This window comes from Marmota flaviventris, chromosome 7 (genome assembly GCF_047511675.1).
Source record: "Marmota flaviventris isolate mMarFla1 chromosome 7, mMarFla1.hap1, whole genome shotgun sequence".
Taxonomy (NCBI): Eukaryota; Metazoa; Chordata; class Mammalia; order Rodentia; family Sciuridae; genus Marmota; species Marmota flaviventris.
In genome coordinates, this window is record NC_092504.1 from 60,552,135 (window position 1) to 60,577,204 (window position 25,070).

A 25,070-nucleotide genomic window follows, 5' to 3' on the forward strand; every position below is an offset into this window, starting at 1 on the left:
CTAACCTGAATCTAAGCAGGTCTCTAAAGCTAACTTCATTTATCAGAATTATGAAGGATGAAGCTAAATAATACAAAGAAATAACCATTAAAAAAAATCCAGAATGGGGGACATTTCACAGGACAACTGGCCCAATTTCTGCAACAGTTCCTGAGAAGGAGAACAAGAAAGTAGGAAATTCTGTATACTAAAAACCTTAAAGAGACATAACAAGAAAATTAATGTGTGGACCTTATTAGGATTAGAAAAACCAAATGAGAGGCTGGGGTTGTGGCTCAATGGTAGAGTGTTCATCTAGCACACGTGAGGAACTTGGTTTGATCCTCAGCAGCACATAAAAATAAAAGTATTGAATCCACCTATAATTACAAAAAAAAAACACCAAATGAATAAAACATTTTGGGACATATGAGGAAATTTGATTATGGATCAGGTATTAGATAATAACAAGGAATTACCGTGGGTTGGAATGATATCCATAGTTGTTTTTTATTTTTTTTTTGTATCAGGGATTGAACTCATCAGGGGCACTTGACCATTGAGCCACATCTCCAGCCCTATTTTATATTTTATTTAGGGATAGGGTCTCATTGAGTTGCTTAGCACCTTAATGTTGCTGAAACTAGCTTTAAACTCACGATCCTCCTGCCTCAGCCTCTCAAACTGCTGGGATTACAAGTGTGTGCCACTGCGCCCTGGATGTCCACGTTTTTAAAGAGAGAAACATTAAATAAAGGGTGAAATGATGTGTTTAGAATTTGCTTTAAAGTATTCCAATTTTTAAAAAAGGGGAAAAGGAGCTAGATAAAAACAAATGTAGCACATTCTGACTTGATGACTCCAGGTTGCATATATAAAAAACAGTAAATGTTCACTGGATTCACTGAGATAATAACTGACCTTAACTATTTGACAGAGTAAAGAATAGAAACCAGATTAGTGTGGGCTAAAAGGAAAGAGCACTAGAGGGTGTACTCTAACAATCATTTCAAGTAGTTTGTGAAAGGGAGAAGTGTGATAGTTGAAGTGAAATGTGAAAGTGTGTTTTTTTGTTGGTTTACAATTGTTATTATTGTTTTGAAGAGGAAAAAAACAACTTCAGGTTGTTTTCGATAAAAAGGACACAGAGAAAAGTTGAAGACTTTTTAGGGGTTGGGGAACTTAGCTAATGTAGCTAAAAGAATCAACAGAACAAGTGCCCCTCTTGAAGATAGGCATTAAGAGATGCACAACACAGGTGTAAGAAGGAAAAACTGCTTACAGATGGAGAAAGAGATTTAAAAGTGGGGAAAGTTGAAGGAACTGCAATGAAGGATTCCATCTATTCTTTGAATTGGGGGGTCAAGGCCATCTGCTAAAGTGAGAACAGAGAAATTTGAGATTTTAGGAAAATAAAGGTCCAAAATAACTACCATAGAAGTGGGAGAATAAGTTAAAAATAGAAAATTTGTCTGATTACCAAGCAATGCTGAGGTCCCAACTGAGATTGGTGATACAAATTTACAGAGGTTATACAATCTTCTGTGTGATTTTTTTTTTCTCAAGCACTATTTGGTTGGACAAATACACAGGCTTGGACTCCCCCCCGCCCCCCAGGCGAATGGGATACATTGCTAAGGGAATTTAGCATACTGACAAGGGTCACTGATACATAAGACCATGCAGTCTAAGCCAGTTACAGAGATTATATCAAACAGACTTGGGAGCTAACCTAAGAGGTGCGCAAAGGTCAAAGATGGAAATATTTAAACATCAATAAGAATAACTGCATTGGATTAAAAAATGCTTGAGTCCCTGACCAAAAAATAGTCAACTTTGAAGAATGTTAGGGAATCAATTCTGAAAAGAGTAATAAAGGGAAAAAAAAATCAACCAAATAGATGAGATAAAGTTTTTCTTTATAGATAACTCCAACAAACAAATGGAAGAGAAATCAAGGTGAAATAGCACTGTTTCTTAACCCCTACTGAATTAATGGATCTAGGTAATGATCACCAATGGCTGCTAACATCACACACAAAGAAACAATCAGATATTATATGCCCTTCTGATGATGAATACACTACCTAGGAAATAGTCTTATAAACAAAATCTAAACTATCAATATAAAAAAGCCCCTGGATCCAACTCAACTACTAAGAAATATAGAGGACAAAAGAATGTGTTAAACCATACTACAAGAATGCAATCAGGGGAATGAGATTGATCAAATTATGTTATAAGCAAGTACGAATATGGCATAATGAATCCCACTATTATGTATAATTATAATGCACCAATAAAAAAATGCAACCCCAATAAATTTCTAAACAAAAAACTAAGACAAATAATCTGATGTCTTCAACAAACTGAAAAATAATAAAGAGCAATAAAAGGAGAAGATACAGAGATTTAACACAGGCAATCAATACTATTACACACATGAGAAAAGAAAATGATAATAAAAGAGGACTATAGTTCCTCTGACTATGAACAAAAAAGGTGGTGGACTTCTGAAGTGGGTAGCCAGGGTCATCTCTCCAGCGTTCATCTTATGCACACTTCAGTAAGCTGAACTCTTGAGTGGTTTTCTGTATTATTTTTAACAAAAAGAATTTAATGGAATGATCCTATACAAGGGACCTTATTATCCTAATCATGTCCATCAGTTTTCTCCACAGTTGCTATCATATACAAACATAAAAAGTAGCTTTTGGTCTCCTTGGAATGTTTATAATTCTTCAAAAAAAAAAAAAAAAAAAAAAGAAGATAATTCACTAAAGCATTTTAAATGATACATTCAATAATGTTAGCTATTATTGTTATGGCTTTATAGTTGAAGATGAAAACCTTATACTTACTATTTTGCTGCTGTTGCTGCTGCTGTGTGTTAAATCCTCCAAATCCCAGTCCAGTTCCCAAACCAGTACCTAAACCAGTACTAGTTCCTGTTGTTGTGCCAAAACCAGTACCAAATCCAAAACCTTTGTTCTGAGTACCACCAAAGAGTCCTTTGAATGAAGAAATAAAAATTGGAATTGCATAGGTTAAAAAAAAAAAGTTGTCCTCTACCACATTTACTTTAACAATGTCTTCCGATGGCTTCTTACCAGTAGTGCCTGTGTTAGTTGGGGCAGAAAAGCTGAACGCAGAACCTGCAGTTGTAGATGTTGTACCAAATCCTCCAAACCCACCTAATTAAAAAAGGATAAAAATAGAAAGATTCTTTTCTACATATAAAGGCAATTTTTCAAATTATATCATAAGTAATTGCTACACATAAAGTCAAAATATATTGATCTAAATTTTCCTTCCTCTACTTTCAACATTAATTTTTTAAAACTATACTACTAACCAAGAAGTCAATATATAACAAGAAATAGCAGCTAAATATTTTAAATAGAAATATCACATATAATATCTTCCACCTAAAGAGGTGATTCTTTCACAGCTGAGAAAACATATAAGCCTACTGCCATAACTCTAAAATGATTATTACGCATTTTCATTATTAGTTATTAGTTATTATTACTTTGAGATGTGATCTCACTATATTGACCAGGCTAGTCTCAAACTCAAGATCCTCCTGCCTCAACCTCCTGAGTAGCTGAGATTACAGTTATGAGCCATCATGCCTGGCTCTTACATGTACCTTTTTTGTTTTTTGGTAGCGGGAGTTGAACTCAGGGTCACTCCACCACTGAGCCACATCCCCAACCCTATTTTGTATTTTATTTGGGGACAGGATCTCACTGAGTTGCTCAGCACCTTGCTGCTGCTGAGGCTGGCTTTGAACTCACGATCTTCCTGCCTCAGCCTCTTGAGCTGCTGGGATTATAGGTGTATGCTACCGCGCCGGGCTCTTACATGTACTTTTAGAGTAGGATTGCAAATTCAAATGTCTGTAAGATTTAGACCAATAAAATTAATGAGTAAAGTAGACCAGATGTTTTCTGAACTGTTTAAAATGAAGTTTTTAAAAATGACAGCAGTTCCTAAATTCCAGCAGATTATTGTTGCAAAAGAATGGTAGTTTAGTAGATCATAATACTATTCCCATTTCCCCCCAAGAGTCAGAAAATCTGAATTTTCTACACAGAACTTACAGTTTTTGGTTTTGTGTATGTGTGTGTTGCTGGGGCTCAAACCCAGGGCCTTAATCATGCTAGACAACTACCCCTGCCCTCATTTATAGATTTCTAAATCTTAATTCAATTTCAAATGTTTTAAAAAATAGTGTTGTGGGAGGCTGAGACTGGAGGATTACAAGTTAGAGCCCAGTTTGGATAACACAGCAAGACCCAGTCTCAAGAAAAAAAAAAAAAAAAAAAAAGAGAGTGAGAGAGAGAGACTGAAATTGGCGAATTAATTTATATCTACATTACCTTATATTTCTATTTAAGTCCATGTCAAGACTAAGCAACTTTTCAAAGGAAACATACTACTATATAAGAATGTGTTTCTTAATGGAAGAAATAAGGGGAAAAACACAAATGGAAGCAGTGGCAGGGAAGATGAGCAGAGCTAGCACCAGTCTCTGAACTACAATGTGGAAACTCCAACAAATTTCTACTTTAGGTAGTCTAATAACAAAATTAACCTTAACCATATCTAACAACATATGAATGGAATGGAATAGGAGCCAATCTAAAATCATTTCGTTTTTACTTATTGCCAGTTTTTTGCTGATTATCAATGTGATGGCAAAAAAACTTTCAAAGTATATATGTGAAATATTAATACCAAGTTATAACACAGGTTTTCTGAGCTAACTTTAATCTCATGTTCTTGTAATAAAACTGATTCATCAATATTGCAAAATAAAAGATATAAGAAGAAAAAGCAATTTGATATCACCGTTTAATTCTGATTTGGAAAGTTACTCAGAGTAGACTATGTTTTGCATGTATAGGCACAACTAAATATTCTATTAACTTGTAGGTTTATTGCAGTACTGCAAACTAAATGATTAAAAAAAAACTTAAAGTATTAAACACTGTTCTTAATCTTTTCATTACTCCTCACTTCCACAGAATAACTTATGATATAATCTAAATTGCCTACACACTGAAAACACTAGTTAGTGACTTATCATGTTCCACAATACCAAAAATGTTTTATTGAATTAGTGGATCTGCATGGACACAAAATAAGAAAGTAACAAGAGTTTCTACCAGTCCTTTGCTGAAAACTAAATTAGTCAACATATGAAAGGCACTGAAACATCATTTTATTATCAAAACTCAAAATTAACCATGATAACTCCAAATCAACATTAAATCAAGCGAATACCAACAGGTTTATTTATTGTTGTTGAATTATGAGCTGGGTGGCTTTACTTGGAAACACAAACTTCAAATTAAGGTTTGTTTTACCCAGTGCCAATTTTAAGCAATCAGGAAAGTAAACATACCAAAGAACAGTAATTAGTGTCCACTTCAAATATATCTTAATGATAACAGGTTATTTTATCTTTGGAATTTAAACTATTTCTCAAACTGTTTTCAGATGCTAAGGTAATAGTCTTATTTCAGTAACAAGTGAATGAACAAAAATACATAACTTTCCAAGCATGTTTTAAGAAGTAAAGAAAGTTTACAAAATGCATATAATTGGCATGGGCATAAAAGGCATAATGGATGAAAAATTCATATACGAGCAGCTGAAAAACAAGATTTTTCTATGGTATCACTGTATGTAAAGTATACATAAATCTATTTTAAATTCAGACATGTATCTATTATTGTGTCTTGAAAAAATTTTGATGAGCTTCAAACAATCCATAAAACAATCTTCATAATTATCTTTTTGAATGCAAAGACATCTGGTCCACCTTTTAAAACTCAAAATGTTATTTAATAAGTTAAATTTCTCTGAGAATTTCCTAAAAATCCAGTAAAGATGTGGATAATTTTTCCTATAATTATATGTCTTATAGAAATATATCCTAATCTGACGAGTTGACCAAAGAAGTACATTATTTTAAAAGGGTTATAAAACAAGACTTACTGCTGTTCGTATAAGACTGTTTCTCTTGGAAACACAAGAACAATAAAATGATATCCCAATGAAAAATGCAAAAAAAAAAAAAAAAAAAAAATGAAAAATGACTGCAGGAGTCCAAGAATTCCAGGAAAATCAGCCTGTCTGGTGAGCTTACAATTTGAAAGATACATCTAATAATTTGGAAGATATAAAAATTCATTCCAAATTCTTATTTTATTCGTTCAATGAAATGCAGATTTAACAAGGGAACATTATAACTTGCAAGGCCTTCCAAAACCCACATAATTTAAGACAGTCACAACTTGATAAAAATGTTTTATTTTCGATTTTCATTAAGAAATAAATTTCCTTCCCTTATTAGACAAGTCACTGTTCTTTCCCAAACTCTGGAAACCACGAAATATTATTCTTGGACTCCAGCTCCCAACACTCATTTATGACCCGCAGTTATCTACCTGCACTTGCCAGACTGTTACCAAAATTGAACGGAGTCGCCGAGGTAGTAGAAACACCGAAATTCCCAATATTAAAGTTCACTGCAGGATTAGCAGTTAATCCGAAACCCCCAAAATTAAACCCACTGGCGGTGGAGTTGGCAGTCTCAAGCCCACCAAATCCTGATAGGCGTGCAGGCAAAGAAACAAAAATTTAAAAGGGGGAAGGGGAAGAAGAAGAAAAAGAAAAGAAAGTAAGATAAGGATTACAAGATTCAGCAAGGGATTTCACAGAAGTGAACAAACCTACTTCGCTTCAAATAGGTTGAGAAAGCAGAGGAGATGGGGACAGAGGGAAGGAGCAGGAGCGTGAATTCCCTCGGCGAAGACCACTAAGGGCTTAGGCACCGCCCCCCACTCCGCCCCAGGGCTAGGACGAGGGAGTCTCCGGGCAGCTCGGGGCTCCCCAACCTTATACTCGCCCGAACCACTGTGTATTCCCGCCTGGCCGGGAGGCTGATGCGGAGGGGAGCTGGGGGTGTCGGGTACGAGGAGATCGGAGCGGTCTCCAACCTCTACGAGTAGGACTCCTCATGGGCGGGAAGCAATCCGCGGGAGGATGGAGCCCCGCGGGGATCCAAGCGCAGGGCGCGAGATCCAGATAGGGCCTCGAGAACCCCAGCGGCCTCCTCAGGAACCGCCTCCACCCGACCCGCGGCCGCCCGCCCTTTTCCATTGCCCCCCTAAAGTGTTTTGCGCGGTCGGGAGACCCAGGATCTCCAAGCCTGCGTCTCGGACCCGGGGGATGGACCAAAAGCTTCCCCAGTTCCGAGAAGGTCCGGGGGATAACTTACCCGCGGGTGCCGCGGTGGCTGCAGCGGTGCCCGAGGTGCCCGAGGGAGCCCCAAAATTGAAGGCCATGTCGCGGGAGCGGGGAACCAAACCGGAGCAAAGAGGGGCTCCCGCGACGCGACGCTCAGTACGCTCCTCTTTTCCGTCCGGAAGAGAAACCTAACCAGCTTTTCTACCGCGTTCCGCCCCTTTCGGGCCTAGCCAAAGAGGCGGGAACAGACCCTGGGCGTAGTGGGTGGAGAGTCGAAAGGGAACGCGCAGGACCCGCTCGCTTCCGGGGGGGGGGGGGGGGGGGCGGTGTTTCGTGGCTTCACGTGGCGTGGAGCGTCACAACTCAAGAAAATGCTGGAGAGCTCGCCAGGATGTGCCGCCCGCCTGAGCGCCCTTAGAAATTGCCATAGCGGGGTTCTTTGGAAAAGTTCTGCAGGGGCCGAAGTTGTTACTGTAGAGATGGGCGGTTGGCCGCTTGGGATGAGCACGTGCTGGAGAGTACATGATGCTGACCCACTAAAAAGAGGGCCTGGGATCTGGGGGAAAGCTCCCTAAGGAAGTGATGTTTGAACCCAGTCCTGAAAGCTGAGTTGGAGAAGCAGAGGCAGAAAGAGGAGGCATGTCGGAAGAACTGAAAGATAATTGTGTAGTGGCAACTCGTTGTGTGTACCATGTGCCAGCAGTCTGCTTATCATTTTACACTATTTTAATCCTTAACTGTCTAAGGAGACAGTTGACGATTATTCCCATTTTGTGGTGCAAGTAACAGGTACCGGGGAGGTTGTACTCTTAACCCATAAACAGTAAGGTGAGCACTGAGAAGAATAGAATGGCCCCTGCTGAAGCCAGTGAGCCTTGAAACTGCTGACGTCTGTGCCCCTATTAGTCCTCCCAATAACCCTACAGAAGAGTCTGTTGTTAAGCTCTTTTGGACTGAGGTTGAGTTGCTAAGCAGATTACCCAAGCTACCCCAAATCACCTTGCTGGTAGGTTTTGGAGCCTAGTTTTAAACTCAGGTTTCTTGACTCCAAAACCCCAATTTTTTTAAATTATAAAGATATTTAGATAATACAAATTTGAAAGTAGAGAAAAGAGACAATGTCTCAGAAAGGAAAAATAATAAAAGGTTATGACATGGCTTACTTGTGGAGAGTTCCCACATAATCCCAGTAATTATGATCTAGCCAAAATTATAACACAACTCCCTACTGGAAAGATGGGGGAAATAGAAAAAAAAAATATGAGGGTATAGGGAAAATGGGAGGAAAGAGCCAGTCTTCATCCTTCATAGATGGGAGTCTGGGTAATACTAAAATTTTCAAATTTAAAATAAATAAATAAACCTGAAAATATACAGAGCAAATGCTATCTAGAGTCAAGGGGCTAAATTTAAAAAAAGAGACTAAAAGAGGTACCTCTGTGTGGGGTTTTTTTTTTTTTTTTTAATACCATACTTTGTAGAATTCTGTATGTGCTTGTATGGATAATTTTAATAAAAATAAAAACATAAAAGCCCATGTATCTGTCAAAAACTTAACAAATGTCCATTGGATTGCTAGGAATTTACCTTATAAATGACTTGGCAAAAGGTTATTCAATGTTGCATTACTTTAATGATAAATGATTGGAAACAGGGATTTGGCTAAATCAATTGTTGACATTTTTACAAAGGGGTATTATTCAACCATAGACTTGGAACAAAAAGAAAAGCTCTTTATGCATTAATAAGAAAGCTCTCAAAAGATAAATTTCACATACACACACAGGTACAAAACAATTCAGAACAACTATAGTATGCCACAATTTGGGTTTAAAAAAGAGAGAGCTAGAAAATATAAATATACATATTCAAAATATTCCTGGAAGATATACTTTTTTAAAAAAAACAATATTGGTTGTATCTGGGATAATGAATTGGGTGGCTACGAGACAGTAGTAAAGGAAGACTTCACTTTTTGAAAATGTAAAAAGGTTACTTATTTAAAAATTAATAATATTAATATGCTAACAGTCATTATTGCCAGATTCCTAGTGAAAGCCATGATATGCAGGTGAGGATGAAGACTGAAAAATGATTGGTTGATGCAATATAAAGGGGAGGGAAAGTGTCTATCAGGAATCTCTGGTTTCTGGCTTGAACAACAGGACAGATTGTGATGCCATTTCACATTTTGGAAAATGAGTTTACTTACTGACTTGAGGACAAGGTGACTGGGGATAACCAACAGGTGTTTGGATTTGTGGGGCTGAGATAGAGCAGAGAGATTCATGTGTAGATTATAATTGAAAGCAGAGGAATAAATGCTATTATTAGGGAGAGAGTATGAAGGGAGGGAGGTTTCAATTGTGTACCTTTTGTTTTGTTTTGTGGTGCTGGGATTGAATCCAGTGCTTTGTACATGCGCATGAGAGGCAAGCACTCCACCAACTGAGCTACATCCCCAGCCCTGTGCACCATTTTTAAGAAGAGAGCGGAGACCCCTCATGGGAGCCTAAGATAGAGTGTCCAAGTCCAGAACATTGCCTATTTTTGAAAAATACAGCTTTTTTTGGAACACAGGCACATCTTTCACATGTCGTTTATAGCTGCTTTCAGGCTGCAAACAGCAGAATTGATAAGTTATGGCAGAGCATAACTAATACCAGCATGTGGCTGGCAAAACCAAAACTATTTTCTATCTGGTCCTTTGCAGAAAAAGTAATAATCCCAACCTAGACTTCTGCAGTGGCCCTTGTAGAGCGGTGAGCAGGACTGAGTGTGACCCAGGCAGTTCATTCTGGGTCAGAATGAATCAGCTGTGGCTGGAGTAACCCCATTCTAGTAAGGAGCACCCAAACTCAGGTTCCCATGGAACCAATGCCATCTCCCCAGCAAGATTGTAACATTCTAGGGACAACTGGCATTCCCAAATAACAGTAAACCAATGGCAGTCCAAATCCAAACCATCTGTTGCTATGACTGCTTCTTCATGCTTCTCCTATCAGAAGGAGGATGAGCAGGCAGACACATTCTCCCTACAGAGTCCACTCTCACCCTCAACTTACTTTCCCATGGGCTAGCAGGAGGATGGAGTGTTGAGAGCCACAGCCGAAGGGGCCCCAGTTGGCTCACAGCGGCCCCAGCAACTTCTAGCTGATTGGCTCCTCTGCGGTGATGCTCATTGGGCTGTTTCCCCGCCCTTTCAGACTACGGAGCTGCTCATTGGGGGACTTTTTTGGCTCCTCCCATGTGACCCAGCCAATTGGCCTCAAGAGCAGGAGGAGTGGGGGAGGTTGAGAGGCTTGTGGGAAGCCGGTGGTGGCAGTTGGGCTCTGAAGGTTTTTCCTGAGGAGCTGTTTTGTTTGGAGTGTGGTTCTAAAAATAAAGTTCATTTCTTTTGACAAGTGGCTCCTGAATTGTGCCCAGCCAGACTGTGGCAATGGAGAGTCTGTACCTTCTTTTATTCTGACAGTCTTCACCTTATATATTTTAACTTCTCCCCCATAAAACCCATTCCTTAGCCCATGCTATGTGGCTTTGTGGAATTCACCAGGAAGGATGGCATATGACAGCTGAAAACAGAATACCTATCTTCCCTACCAGTGGGGACATCAAAAGGACCCACTTGGCACTATAGCCTTCTAGCATTTCTCTGCGTTTATGTCCACTTTTCTAATTCAGTCTTTACCCTGAAGCTACAATGGGTCTTTCTAAACAAACCTGTTATCTCACTTACCTTCTTCTCACAATCCAGTTTAAAATACTTCAGTAACTTACCATTGGTCTTAAAATAAGCCAAAATACCAAAATCTTTATATAGCTCAATGTGACCCAACATGACATGGCCCCTCCTTTCTCCACAGCCTTAGCTTCCCTTTCTGAACTCCAGCCAAACATCTCAAGTCACTTGGAGTAAATATGCTTCTCCCTGCTCTTGGGCACATTCATTCCTTCTGTCTGAGATGCTTTGCTTTGCATGAAACTTAGTTGAATTATTACATTTACCTGTATGATCGTTTGGTTACTATTTTTCCCACTAGACCATAAGGTTCATGTCTCTTTTTGGTCATCAGTAGCCTAGTTTATGGTATAGTACCTGGCATATAGTGGATGCCCAATAAAATTAGTTGAGCACATTTTTAGGTATAATGTAGAAAAGTCAGGCCTTAGTACCACATACTGTATGATTGTGTTTACATTAAATGTGTGGAAAAGGCAAATATATATAGACAGAAAGCAGCTTAGTGGTTACCGGGGACTGGGTAAAGGGAATGACTGTAAACTGGCATGAGAGATTTTATTGAGATGATGAAAATCTTCTAAAATTGTACAACTCAGTAAGTTTACTAAAGATCATTCTATTGTATATTTAAAATGGGTGAATTTTATGGTGTGTAAACTGTGTGTCAAGGTGTTTAAAAGTTTAAAAATAGTTGAACAAGTGGAAGAATATAATTGCTAGAAATGGAACTTTCATCTTGTGATACACGTACACGTTTCTAGTTTTTGTGTTCTACACCTTTCACCTTATACCATACTGTCTTAATTATTGTTCCTGGGTATGTTTTAATACCTATTAGTCTTTTGAATATGTTTTCTGGATTTTTCTACTCCTTGATTTGAAATAATTAGGCTTGGTATGTTGCAAAGTTCCATGTGTCTTTATATACCTTTGGTTAAGAAGATATAGATTTAGAGGATCCTCTCTGAAAGCCTTCCGGTTGGACCCCAAAACTGAAGGAGAACAGACTAAAGGTATAACATTAGACCTTGCCTTCTCAGCCAAAGGGATTAAGCCCTAGGCTGGAGAAGTGGTGGATGAAGACTGGTTTCTGTGTTCTTCATGGGCCTGTAACAACCTCTAAGTGAAGTAGGGATGGAAGGAGCAGGAAAAGCCCAAAGCCGAAGGGGCGGAGCCAAGACTCCTGAGTTACTGAGGACCTCCCTTCTGTCCTCTGGTGGCATTTAGCTACTTTGAAAAATGGGGAGAAACTATACAGAGTCTTACTGTCTGGTACACAGTAGGTACTTAACAATTACTGAAAGAACAAATAAATGGTGCAATGCTCAAAAAAAAAAAAAAGATGATGATATAGGTTCGAGGCATTCCCCTTGTGACACAAACCAACTGAAATTGGATTTGGGATTCCTAGGAAAGGCATATGCTAGGGACCACGTCCTTGATGTATAGGGACATGTGTAACACAGAGCAAGGAACTGTATGACTGATCTGGATCTTCTCTGATTTGAGGAATAAGATGCAATATTGAGAAGGGAAAATTTTTGAAGATGATCTGAATTTTTGGACTAATGATAGGAATAATAATTCCTAATATTGGAATTATGGAATAATAAAAGTCCCGATGTCCCTAGAAACAGAAGCTTCAGAACCTCTCCAGTAGCTTTCTTATCCTCCTGAGCATTTCTGGGTGGATTTGTCTGCATTTTACTTGCGTGTTCATGAAGGCAGATTTGAGAAAAGGATATTAGTGCAGATAGATGATTTGAGAGGAAGCAGTAGCTCAGGCACAGGACCAAGTGAGGCAGAATGAGGAAATGCTAATAGAAAGCAGCTCCCACTGTGCCCAGTCCTGGTTCAGGAGTCATGTTGAATAAGCATGAGCACTGCTCCTCAGTGGATTAGAACACTGATCGGCTCATTGTGCCTTCTTTGATTTAGGATTGCCCTTGTATTATTAGCTCTCCCCACACTCCTTTGGGGCTTCCAAGGGCTCTGGAGAAACCCCAGAGGCAGAAAAGCAGAGTACGGGACCAATTGAGGGTAGCCTGAAGGGGTGTGCCTCAGGGCTGCATCTGTTAAGATGTATTTTTTAAGAGAAACTCCATAGACAACTGGACATCAGATGACATATGATTCTCAGTGAACTTTTATATAAAGTTTTTTATTAGTGAAATATTTCATTGCATTAAGGGTAGAAATAAATCAGGCCAAGAATCACATGAAATAAACCAACTGTATTAGATACATGAAGAACATTCTGACACAAGCAGTTTACTCCAGTAATAATGTCCAGAGGGCCAACTATGAGGATCACTTTTGGCAGAATTCATGTCTCAAGCAACTTAAATTAAAAATTAATCTCCCTTAAGTAAAAACCCCAATAGGGGTTAGTTATGTAGTGCTTATTCCACTTGATCATTGGTGATCTTTCTAGAACATGATGAAATAATTTCTAATGGGAAAAGCCGGGAGCTAAAAGTGGCAATGGCCATTTCCTGCCCTGCGCTCAACTCCCAGTTTTCCCTGCCTGCCATGCTGTGATTACAGCGATGTTGACAATCACAAAGCCTTTGGGGTCTTTCCAGGATGATGGCTGCAAGGGAATAAGCAAGAGGAATAGTTTGCTATTTTCAACCTAAAATCAAATAGGCATAATCATTCTTCTTAACCAACCTATAATTTTGACTATAGTTTATGGATTTGCCACAGACTTTTCAGAAGGAAAATATCAAATGTAGTTTTAAGTTGTCACTGTTAAGAATCATGGCACAAAAATATAATCAATGTATATTTGGTCTCCTTGCCTATATGAGATTTAGTCTAAATGTGTACATCATTTATAGTACTTAAAAGTCTTCTCACAGATATTCATATCCCGAGAATAGAACCAATTAGTACATACTGGCCTATCTGTTTCATTAGTGTGGATAAGTAGATACATGATGAACAAAATATGCCAATTATATAATTAAATATTGATAAATATTTAATGTAGGTATTTGGCATTATTGAAGACCAAATATATTTGATATAAATTTTCATGTTTTGATGATTTGGGGTATCGAAGGTTTTTATGTTGATTTATAGAAATGATTAAGTGTATAATGAATTGCCCCTTCAAGAAGGGAAACACATTACATATTGCTTTAGTCTATAGAGAAGAAAAATTTGGGCATGTAAATTAATGTAATTTATTACTTCCCTGTAGGGCTAAGAAACTATGTAAGTGAAATCCATGATTTTTTTCTTCATTTGCTTACAGTGAAATTCAGTTTTAAACAAATATAAAAAAAATCCCTTTGAATGATTCAGTTGTTAGGAAGTTCTATAGGCACTTTGCCAGATAACTGTATAGGCTTCTCAATTAAAAATGCATGGTGAACTTTGAAAATCAAAGAAAATACCCTTGAATCCTAAACACTGTGACTAATGATGATTCCCAATCTTCTGCCTTTGGTTACACTGAAAACCAAGAAGTATTTTGAAGAGACTTGTCTCTGCTTCTCATCCCAAGGGGACCTTTCTTTAAAGCACATTAGGTGTAGTAGTTTACTTATCATTCTGTCAGCAAAATGATTGTCGCAGGAAATGTAGGGCATTTTCTCTACTCAGTGAATGACAGTGAGCCACAAAACACTGGAAGAAACTGAATCTGAGGAAATAATTTATAAAAAGAGTTTCAAGTTACCAAGAAGACTGCTGAAGAAGAAATGTCTTTCTAATCTAGACAGACTCCCTGAAATTTATGTGTAACTTAGGCTATGGATGAGTAGATTTTTTATATTCATAATTTTACCAAAAAAATCACTCAGTAGTATTGAGTGGGGGATCACTGATTACATCCTCCCAGAAGCATCTTTCCACATCAAGATAATTTTGACTAAAAGTAAAGTTAACTATCTACAAATATCATAACTAGCATTTAGTTCTACTTTACATGAAATATCTGGAGCTATCCTCACCAAGCTTACTTACGCATTCTCTTTGTTCACAAAAGTACAACTTAAAAATCCTTAGGAGCATATCACTATCCACTCATGGGTACCACCTCACCTGATCCCTTCCCTGCTTGATTCCCACACAGTATAAATGTAACCAGAAGACCATGTTATTTTCCTGGAGGAATTTGAACTGAAGACTAACATGAAATGCAATATGTAATGTTTTAAAGAGGAAATCAAATGCATTTGAATAATGTACTGGAAAAGGTTATCATTTTACCCTGTATTCGAAACTCTTATTTACTTTTGTTTGGGGAGTGAAGTGGAGGAATACAACATAAAGCAGTATATACGTATTTTGAGCACAAAATTTGGTGAATGAAACATATTGACAGGTAGTATTAACAAGAGATGCAGAGACTTTATATCTACAACTGGTCACAAAATTCTGTAGCTACCCAACAACAAAAAATGACTATACAAGAGTTTATTAAATACTTGCTAGACACATGAAAAAACAGTTTCAGAAACCATGTGATTTTCATGAAGCATAATGGTCAGCCATGTCAGTCTGCTCTTCACCTCTGGCCAACATGCTGTCATCACTTGCCAGCACTGTCTTCTCTCTCCTAACAGGTGAGGAGTCTATGAGGATGTGGAGTTTCCCCTCATCTGTTTCAGGACAGTTCACATGTTCCTTCACCAAGCTCAGGTGATGGTTAAATTCAGTTAGGTTCGTATGAGTGGTGCTCTTTCATCTGCTGTTCCCTGAGACACAGAAGAGAGACAGAAGGGAAGTCAGGTGTTCATGTCAGAAACTGCCCCATATGTGAAGAGCTGGGGTTGGGGTGGTAGGTGGAGGAAGATGGAGGAAAAGAGCCTAATAGTGTGATAAGTAAGTGTGGCCTGGACTAACACAGAGAAGAGTGCTTCTCTGGTATAGGTGTGAAAGTGGTCAGAAAAGGCCTACTGGACAAGGTTACGTCTGAAGTTTAAGGGGCCCTTGAAGAAGCAGGCCAAGAGAAGAAATGTGAGTGGGATACATACAGGGATTCCAATCTCACCAAGAAAGCCGCATTCTATCCCCCTGCCTTACTCGACACAGTCTTCTTTGACACACGTGCCTTGCTTACCATTTGGTCCATCAGTAATGTAACCAGGAAATCATTGTGTTCCCACATAGAAAGCCCCAGAATCCATCCTACTGAGCCAGCTAATGGCCCTTCAATGAAGCACAGTTAAGGAATCCTCTGGAAAGTTAACCAAGTAAGAGAGAAAGAAGTTCATTTAATCAGTACTCACCTCCTCCATGGATCCCTGTCCTCGGCAAGCCAGCCAGGTGAAGACCAAACCAAAGAACACACCGAGTGCCATGATGATGTAGGGTATGTTGGTGACAATCAAAGTAGTGTTAATCACAGACTTTAGTCGACTAGCAGTCTCTTTATCAACGAGAACACTCTGCGAAGCAAGAACATAATATTCCCTTGATGACTAAGTATCAGGAGTAATGGTTGTCTTTCAAATCACCGAACACAATTTGGTTATGCCCTTTTGTTAGCAAGCCACATATACTGAAAATTGATTTATATATTAGAGTAACCAGAGGGGGAATTTATTCATGAATATCTTTTCTCCTGAAAACATATGTTACTCTTAACATAAATTATAAAAGAGTGAAAAAGAATTCAGAAATGCTGAGATAATGTATTTTGTATCAGATAATTTCTTCAAAATCTAGCTCAGCATTGCTTCCTTCCAGAAGTTACCTCTGGCCACCTCAGACCTGACAAAAGGCCTGTTCTCTAGACTTCCTTCTCACCCTATGGAACCTCCATTTGTTGTTTCTGCATTCCCCATCATAACTGTGGTTTACCTGTTTATCTCCCAGTGACTGTAGGGTCAGTGAATGTAAGACATCTCAGTCACCTCTGCACTGGATACAGCACCCAGCACAAAGAAAGTGACCAGTTAATCCTGGTTGACTCCATGGATGAATGAAACACTCCAAAAATGGTGCATGGGAAGTGTCATTTCTCTCTTGATTCATCTATAGTAATCAGGACCAGATGTCTTAACAGAAAGTGTTCAGGTAAGTTGTAGGGCTAACCAGAATTCCAGAGTGTTTTCAGCATGCAGTGCAGAGAAATTCTCATCTAGTGTCATGGATGAGGTATCTAAAGACCTTAATCCCATAAAAACTAAAGGCAACAATTCTGACTTAATTTGCATTGGAGTGAGTCACAAGATGGAATGGCGATTCTTTCAAAAACTGGCCAACACCCCTCAGGGTCAGAATTTCCTTATTGGTAAAAAGATGTTGGGGCAGAAATCTCCAAGGTCATTTCCAGGTCTAATATTTCATTTTTCTAGAGAAGAGAAAAATCGAACTTCTAGGAGACAGCAAAAGCAAAAGCTTTTACTCAATGTTTCAGGATTCAATCAGGTATTTAACAAAAAAGCAAAGCAAAAGCTAGGGGGAGAGCACTTCAAAAATGCCACTCTTCTGAACTCAAACTGGCAGGAAATCATCTGTCTGTACTGTCAAAAAGTTCTATGTTTGTGTCCTTCCCCACAAACAATGACAATGACAATTCCTAGAGCAATCCCAATCAGGTCCTCTAAATTGGCAAATACTGCCTGAATTTTTTCCTATGAAACAATAAGGCTTATCTTGGAACTGTAATCACAATTTATAAACATGACCACCAACATAAGGCTAAATGAAGAAATAAAAGATGCAAACCTGCTTCTATGGTATTATTTCAATAACATCAACTCATAATATCAAAACTAGAAAAATACTTGGAGGCAACAAACATCTGAAGATGTCAACTGTCCTCCTCAAGGACTGAAAGGCTTATCAGTGCTTTACTTTATACACTTTTTTTTTTTGTCATTTCCCAACAGTTCTACAAAGGGCACAGGTTTTACTAAATAGAAAACATTAATCTTTGTTTAGTTGTCTCTGGAAAAAATTTTTAGAAAACACTGAGAAATAAAAACGATACCTTAAGTGGGCATTAGATTTTGTGAATAGTGATTTAAAAAATTTTTTTTCTTACTAATTTCATTAAATTTTCTATGAATAACAAGTATTTTAAGGAAATGGAGAAAAATAATAAAAACTTTAAAATGCGACTGTTAATATTAGAAGTTTACCAATCAATAATTTATTATTATTTTTCTTTTTTATTATTATTTTTTACATTACAATTCTTAATACATCTTTATACCACAATTTATCATGTCTCTGATTGTATATAAGGTATGTTAACACCAAATTCACATCTTCATACATGTATTTTGTATAATGATGAGTGTCTCCTTCCACCATCCATGCTCAATAATTTGTTTAAAACTAGATGAAAGAGGGGAAATGAAGACATATAATCACAGTAAATCAGATACGTGATTTTAAAGAGAGTTTATCACAGGGGTCTTAAATTGACAGGGTTTCAAAGAAGGAGGCAAAGACTTAAGACATATACATGAGCTCTGGCTATTCTGCTTCAGCAGAGCCGGACAATGCCTCATTTCACTTCTACATTTTGTTTCTCACATAACCAGTTCCAGAAGGGAGTTTTACCCAACTAATGTTCTTTTTTTTTTTATGTTTGAAATTTTTGCCAATTGTTTTTTTTTTTTTCAATTTTTTTATTGGTTGTTCAAAACATTACAAAGGTCTTGACATATCATATTTCATACATTAGATTCAAGTTGGTTATGAACTCCCAATTTTACCCCAAATACAGATTGCAGAATCACATCGGTTACACATCCACATTTTTACATAATGCCCTATTAGTAACTGTTGTATTCTGCTACCTTTCCTATCCTCTACTATCCCCCCTCCCCTCCCCTCCCATCTTCTCTCTCTACCCCATATACTGTAATTCATTTCTCTCCTTGTTTATTTTCCCATTCCCCTCTTATATGTAATTTTGTATAACAATGAGGGTCTCCCTCCATTACCATGCAATTTCCCTTTTCTCTCCCTTTCCCTCCCACCTCATGTATCTGTTTAATGTTAGTCTTTTCTTCCTGCTCTTCCTCCCTGCTCTGTTCTTAGTTGCTCTCATTATATCAAAGAAGACATTTGGTATTTGTTTTTTAGGGATTGGCTAGCTTCACTAAGCATAATCTGCTCTAGTGCCATCCATTTCCCGGCAAATTCCATGATTTTGTCATTTTTTAGTGCTGCGTAATACTCCATGGTGTATAAATGCCACATTTTTTTTATCCATTCATCTATTGAAGGGCATCTGGGTTGGTTCCACAGTCTAGCAATTGTGAATTGTGCTGCTATGAACATCGATGTAGCAGTATCCCTGTAGTACGCTCTTTTAAGGTCTTCAGGGAATAGTCCGAGAAGGGCAATAGCTGGGTCAAACGGTGGTTCCATTCCCATCTTTCCCAGGAATCTCCATACTGCTTTCCAAATTGGCCACACCAGTTTGCAGTCCCACCAGCAATGTACAAGAGTACCCTTTTCCCCACATCCTCTCCAGCACTTGTTGTTGTTTGACTTCATAATGGCTGCCAATCTTACTGGAGTGAGATGGTATCTTAGGGTGGTTTTGATTTGCATTTCTCTGACTGCTAGAGATGGTGAGCATTTTTTCATGTACTTGTTGATTGATTGTATGTCCTCCTCTGAGAAGTGTCTGTTCAGGTCTTTGGCCCATTTGTTGATTGGGTTATTTGTTTTCTTATTGTTTAATTTTTTGAGTTCTTTGTATACTCTGGATATTAGGGCTCTATCTGAAGTGTGAGGAGTAAAAATTTGTTCCCAGGATATAGGCTCCCTATTTACCTCTCTTATTGTTTCTCTTGCTGAGAGAAAACTTTTCAGTTTAAGTAAGTCCCATTTGTTGATTCTTGTTATTAACTTCCAACTAATGTTCTTAAGAAGGAAAAATTCTGTCATTTTTCCAAAACTCCCAGACACAGGCATTGCCATGTAAACATTTAAGAGAAATTTTCCAAGGACAAACAGTTTTAAAATCATCTTTCCTCCAGCATGGTGGCACGTGTCTATAATCCTACATATTCCAGAGGCAGGAAGATCACAAGTTCAATGCCAGTCTGGAGAATTTAATGAGCCTCTCTCTCAAATAAAAAGGGCTGGGGGTTTAGCTCAGTGATAAAGCACTTGCCTAGCATGTGCTATTCCCAGAACCCGCTCCCCTACAAGTATCTTTCTCCATTTTTTCATATCTTAAATTATACCGAGCTACAATAGAAGACATTATAATGGAAGTTTTCCAAGATTAGACAGTTAAAACATACCTGTGGCTCCTTCCCTCTTGGAACTTACCTCATTGAGATACATCACTGGGAAAACCATGGTTCTAATGTCTCCTGTTTCACTACAAAGACAAATGATGAAATTATTTTATAGTTTTCCTCATCACCATAATACCTTCACCTGGAGAACATGTTTATATGAAAATTTCAGTACATGTTTTTCATTAAATTACCTGGAATTTACAGCAGACTTCTTAGTTATGTTTGCAAACATATCAATCAGAAGTTATATTTCAGTGTGTCAGTCTAGCAACTCCAAGGGCTGCACTTAGTTTATCATTTTATTATTATTTTTATTATCATCATCATTTTATCAAAACACAAATCACTGAAAGTAAACTCATCAAAATTATTACTGTTCTCCCTAGAATCATCACAAGAAGACTATACCAGATAGAACAATGCCACTGTTCCTCAGAAAGTTTTGTAACTAGGCCACTTAAGTACTAACTTTGAAACAAGAGTCAACTAAATGTTTTCCATGTGCCAGCTTTGTGATGGGTGCTTTGAGGACATTATTTGATTCAATTTTTGATGGCAGTCACATGCAGAAGGCATTAATACAGATTTACAGCTGAGAAATTTATAGCTCAGAGAAGATAATTTTCTGAGAATTGCCAAGAGCGGGTGGTGGAGCCAGGATTGTATTCCAGATTTTAGCTACTAAATTATATTGCCTCTTTAATACATATATGAGTGACAATATGCAGGGTTTTTGTTGTTGTTTTTGAGACAGAGTCTCACTATGTTGCCCACACTGGTCTTGAACTTATGGGCTCAAGCAATCTTCTTACTTTTCCTGCTTTAGCCTCCCAAGTACCTGGGACTAAGGTACACTCCACCATACTTGATTGAGAAAGCATATTCTTACAAACCCCATTTGCTTCTTAAAAAGAACCACGACATAAGATTAAATCTGGTGAATTCAATGGGGGAAACAAAGCAAGGTGATAGATAAATAGAATAAGACAGTATGTATAGGTTTGCATCCTGTTTTTCATTCAACATTTTATCATAAGCATTTTCACATATCTTAAAAAAGTCCCATTGAAAGTTTGGGCAGGAGGTTATACTTAAGAATTCTATCTAAGGAGTGGTTTAAAGGTGGAAAATGGGAGGAAAAGCCTGGACTCAAGAAACTCTTTTAACTGTCCAAATGAGACTTTTGGCTGGCCCCAGATGGGAGCAGAAACAGGGAAGGGATGGCAACCGGAATCATGGTGTATGATGGGAAAGGCTCGATGGAGTAGGTTAAAGCAGGTTGTATGCACAAGTCTTACTAGCTGTGTGAGCTTCAGCAAGTTTCTTAAATTCTCTGTGCCTTGGTTTCCTCATCTGTAAAATGAGGATAATACAAAGCTGTAAACTAAGGACTTAGAACATCTACAGAAATCATTTGATTAAACAAAACAAGTAAATTCCAAGACCTTGGCACCCATGAAAATGCTGATCATTTCCCCTCCCTGAAGGATGGGGTGAGCAATTAGACACTGCCCCACCAGAAAGTCAAGGTAGCAAAACTAGTTTCTTGCCTCTGTAGAAAAAAGCAAAACTTACATAAAGTCATCTAATTTTTTGACATAAATGTTGATTTGGAACCTCTTGGCTGCTCTTAGGATAATTCCAGTCAACTGCAAATCAGAAGTGAGAAGAAAACATTAGGATTTATTATATCACAAACATGATATTTTCAATCAAGCATCATTTCTATGAGGCTCTGATAAACAGGAGGCTATTACCATGTTTAATGGGCAGAGTAATACAAGGGAAAACTGAACAAGAATTAATTGTGTCAGGTAGACCAATGCTTTTACCAATGTGAATCCTTGGTAATTCTATAAAAATTCTGATTCAGTAAGTCTGGAGTAGGGCTTGAGACTGGGCATTTCTAAAAAGCTCCCAGGATACTGCCACTTTGCATGGCAAAACCTGAGAGGATCCCAGCAGGAAGGACAGCCACAGATCCCCTGTCAGGGCTGGACAATTGTCCAGAGCTAAGAGGAGGATGGTGGTCCCATCTAGGGAATGGCATCCAAGTCTAGGCCTACATCACAGAGCCCAGGAAGAGTAGCTACATCAGTTGTCTTCCCCAGGGCAGCTCCATCTTTGCACTAATAGAACCATGTCTTGGCAACAAGCACTGCACTCCGTTGGCTGATGAGAACTGATTGGTGGCTAAGAGAGAAGGAAGAAAGTCACACCTGATCTCATTCAACGAAGGGTAAGATCACTGGTTCTCAATACAGACGTGATGAGTGTAGCTGAGAGTGAAATGTCCATGAAACGTGGTACTAAAAGAATATTGTTGCTTTTCTTTATTATCCCATAATGTTCAAAGTTCCAAGATAAAGTTATCTGACCTGATTTAGCCTCTACAGTGAGAGACTCTCACATTGTGAAATGATATTCCTATCATTTCAACATGGTTTTAGTTTTTCTCCTCTATGAATACAGGATCAACAATGCATAAATATATCTGAAGTTTTAAAAATTAATAATATCATATAACAAACTCTCAAAAGTACCATAGAAAGAAGTTTACCAAAAGTGACTGAAGCTAATATACATATTTAAATTTCAGCCAAAATGTTCCTGACAGTGAGCAAGCAGAAAGATGTCTTTAACCTTACTGATTTGTGTCCCAATGGGAAAAACATATATATGCTCAGGTCCAGGGTTGGCAACAGAAGACTAACAAGGTTAGTTACATGGATCCAATCTCAGGTGTTTCCAATAGCTGAATTTTCACTGCTGCTACCTCCATCCCTCCTTCCTTTTTTTTTTTTCAAGTAAGTCTGAAGGTGTTTCTGCATATTAGATCCTCAGACTCAGCCCTCTCATGACAGGGCTGTAAGACCATCCCTCAATCCCTCAATCGGCACTGATCTACCTTTTCCCCACTTGAAGGAATACACATATGTAAAAAAAGTGTGTTTCTTAAGATGCTCAGGACTAAGTGAACACTGCATATACAGAATAAAAAATATACTCTTTTACCAAGAAGAAGTGTGTACTCACAGGATTAATGTCCACAAATGTCTCATGATCTTCCTTATTTGGATGCATGCCATGTATGGCAGAAACAAACTTCTCATCGGCCTGGTAAAAGTGTGGGAAAGACATAATAATGGGTGCACCTGCATTTTAATGGAAACAGAAATGAATGAAGGTGGTTTTTAAATTTTTAAAATATAAAATGTATATAAAGTTCTTGAATACAAACTTGGTTCCTAAAGTAAAAAGAAAAGCCATACATAAACTTGAAGACAGTGGGCAAACTAAAATACCTTTCTGTACCTCCTAATTCAAGACTTATGCATCGTTTTCTGCCATCTCATATACCCCACATTATTTTATTGCACATTATATATACAGAAGTCCTTGCTAAATTATTTATTCTTCAACAAATATTTATTGAACCTATAAAGTGCAAACTTTATGTACATTAAGTAATACTCCTAGTAGTTCTATGAAATTAGAATTAACATATCCTTGTTTTGCATTTGTAGAAGCTGAGGTTCACAGAAGTTACAAAATTTTCCCAGGGGGCTGGGTGTGGTGGCACACACCTGTAACCCCAGAGGCTGATTCAGGAGGGTCATGAGTTCAAACCCAGCCTAGCAATGGTGAGGCACTAAGCAAGTCAGTGAGACCCTGTCTCTTAATAAAAAAACAAAAAATAGGACCGGGCATGTGGCTCAATGGTGGAGTGCCTCTAAGTTTAATCCCCAGTACCAGAAAAGAAAAAGAAAGAAAGAAATTTTCCCAGGATATGTAGCTCTCAGGTTAGGAAGGCAGAATTCTAATTGAATGAGGACATCCCACCTCTGAGTACCCATTTCAATTGCAATTCTTTGGGCTGGCAGTTCTGGCTCAGTGAGAGAGTGCTTTCCTAGTAAGTATGTTGTTCTGGGTTCAATGCCCACCACAAAGAGGGGAAAAATTCTCTACCAGTGAATAGAAATGTATTTTTTTCCTTGTTTCTGCTTTTTAAAAAAAATTTATTTTTTATTATTTACCAAAGATAAACTTTGTTCTCCTGGATATGTTGATGCAAGAATTTTTAAAGAGTTTGCCTGGCATAATGAATCCAACTATTATGTATAATTATAATGCACCAATTAAAGAATTAAAAAAGAGAGTTTGCCTGGTTGGTGCTGTATGTCTGTTAACCAGATCAAGGTTTGCCCATATGAAGACGGATTTTTTTTCTTTCTTACTCATTTTAAGAACTGAACAGGGAAATAATTATTAAAGGAAATCTATTCCAGATCTGGATACTGAAAAGAAGATATTGCTGCAAGAAAAATATGGTTTTGGAGAAACGAGCTTATTGGCAAGTAATTTAAGTCTGTTTACAAACATACCAGCCCATGGCTCCAGGTACACATCATCTCTCACGTGCATAGCAGTTTGCACTTTACTGCTAAACAGTTCCAAACAGCCCCAATTTTCTTCTCTCTGACCTACAATGACCTTTGAAATGTCTCTTGAGGGTTTAATAAGAGCCAGACACTGTCTACAATTATAAAAAGAGGATTCTGAACATCTATTTAGTAAGTTATTGTGGATAATTCAACATATGACTGTTAAAACTAATCTTCAAGAAGAAGATGAGACTGGGGTTGTGGCTCAGCGGTAGAGTGCTCGCCTAGCATGTGCGAGGCCCTGGGTTTGATCCTCAGCACCACAATAAATAAATAAATAAATAAATGTATTGTGTACAACTACAATTAAAAAATAAATATTTTAAAAAAGTTTAAAAAAAGAAGAAGATAGCTCTGTCAGCCATATCACTGATAATTCTGCCTCATTCAGTATTATCAGTGGTACAG

The 25,070-nt window shown here is 38.0% G+C and overlaps 2 protein-coding genes across 2 annotated transcripts in view; both read right to left on the bottom strand.

The window, feature by feature from the left end:
- Positions 1 to 7,407, bottom strand: part of Nup54 (nucleoporin 54) — a 28,109-nt gene extending 20,702 nt beyond the window's left edge. Inside the window, exons 1-3 of the mRNA XM_027939848.3 lie at positions 7,274 to 7,407; positions 3,090 to 3,173; positions 2,841 to 2,990 (exon numbers count right to left, since the gene is read on the bottom strand). Coding sequence (XP_027795649.1) covers positions 2,841 to 2,990; positions 3,090 to 3,173; positions 7,274 to 7,340 — 301 coding nt within the window. The 5' untranslated portion in view covers positions 7,341 to 7,407. The remainder of the gene's footprint in view (positions 1 to 2,840; positions 2,991 to 3,089; positions 3,174 to 7,273) is intronic.
- Positions 7,408 to 13,124: 5,717 nt separating this feature from the next.
- The window catches only part of Scarb2 (scavenger receptor class B member 2), a 59,632-nt gene continuing 47,686 nt past the window's right edge, over positions 13,125 to 25,070 (bottom strand). The window contains exons 8-12 of the mRNA XM_027939796.3: positions 23,254 to 23,372; positions 21,793 to 21,866; positions 20,246 to 20,297; positions 16,228 to 16,386; positions 13,125 to 15,693 (exon numbers count right to left, since the gene is read on the bottom strand). Coding sequence (XP_027795597.1) covers positions 15,655 to 15,693; positions 16,228 to 16,386; positions 20,246 to 20,297; positions 21,793 to 21,866; positions 23,254 to 23,372 — 443 coding nt within the window. The 3' untranslated portion in view covers positions 13,125 to 15,654. The remainder of the gene's footprint in view (positions 15,694 to 16,227; positions 16,387 to 20,245; positions 20,298 to 21,792; positions 21,867 to 23,253; positions 23,373 to 25,070) is intronic.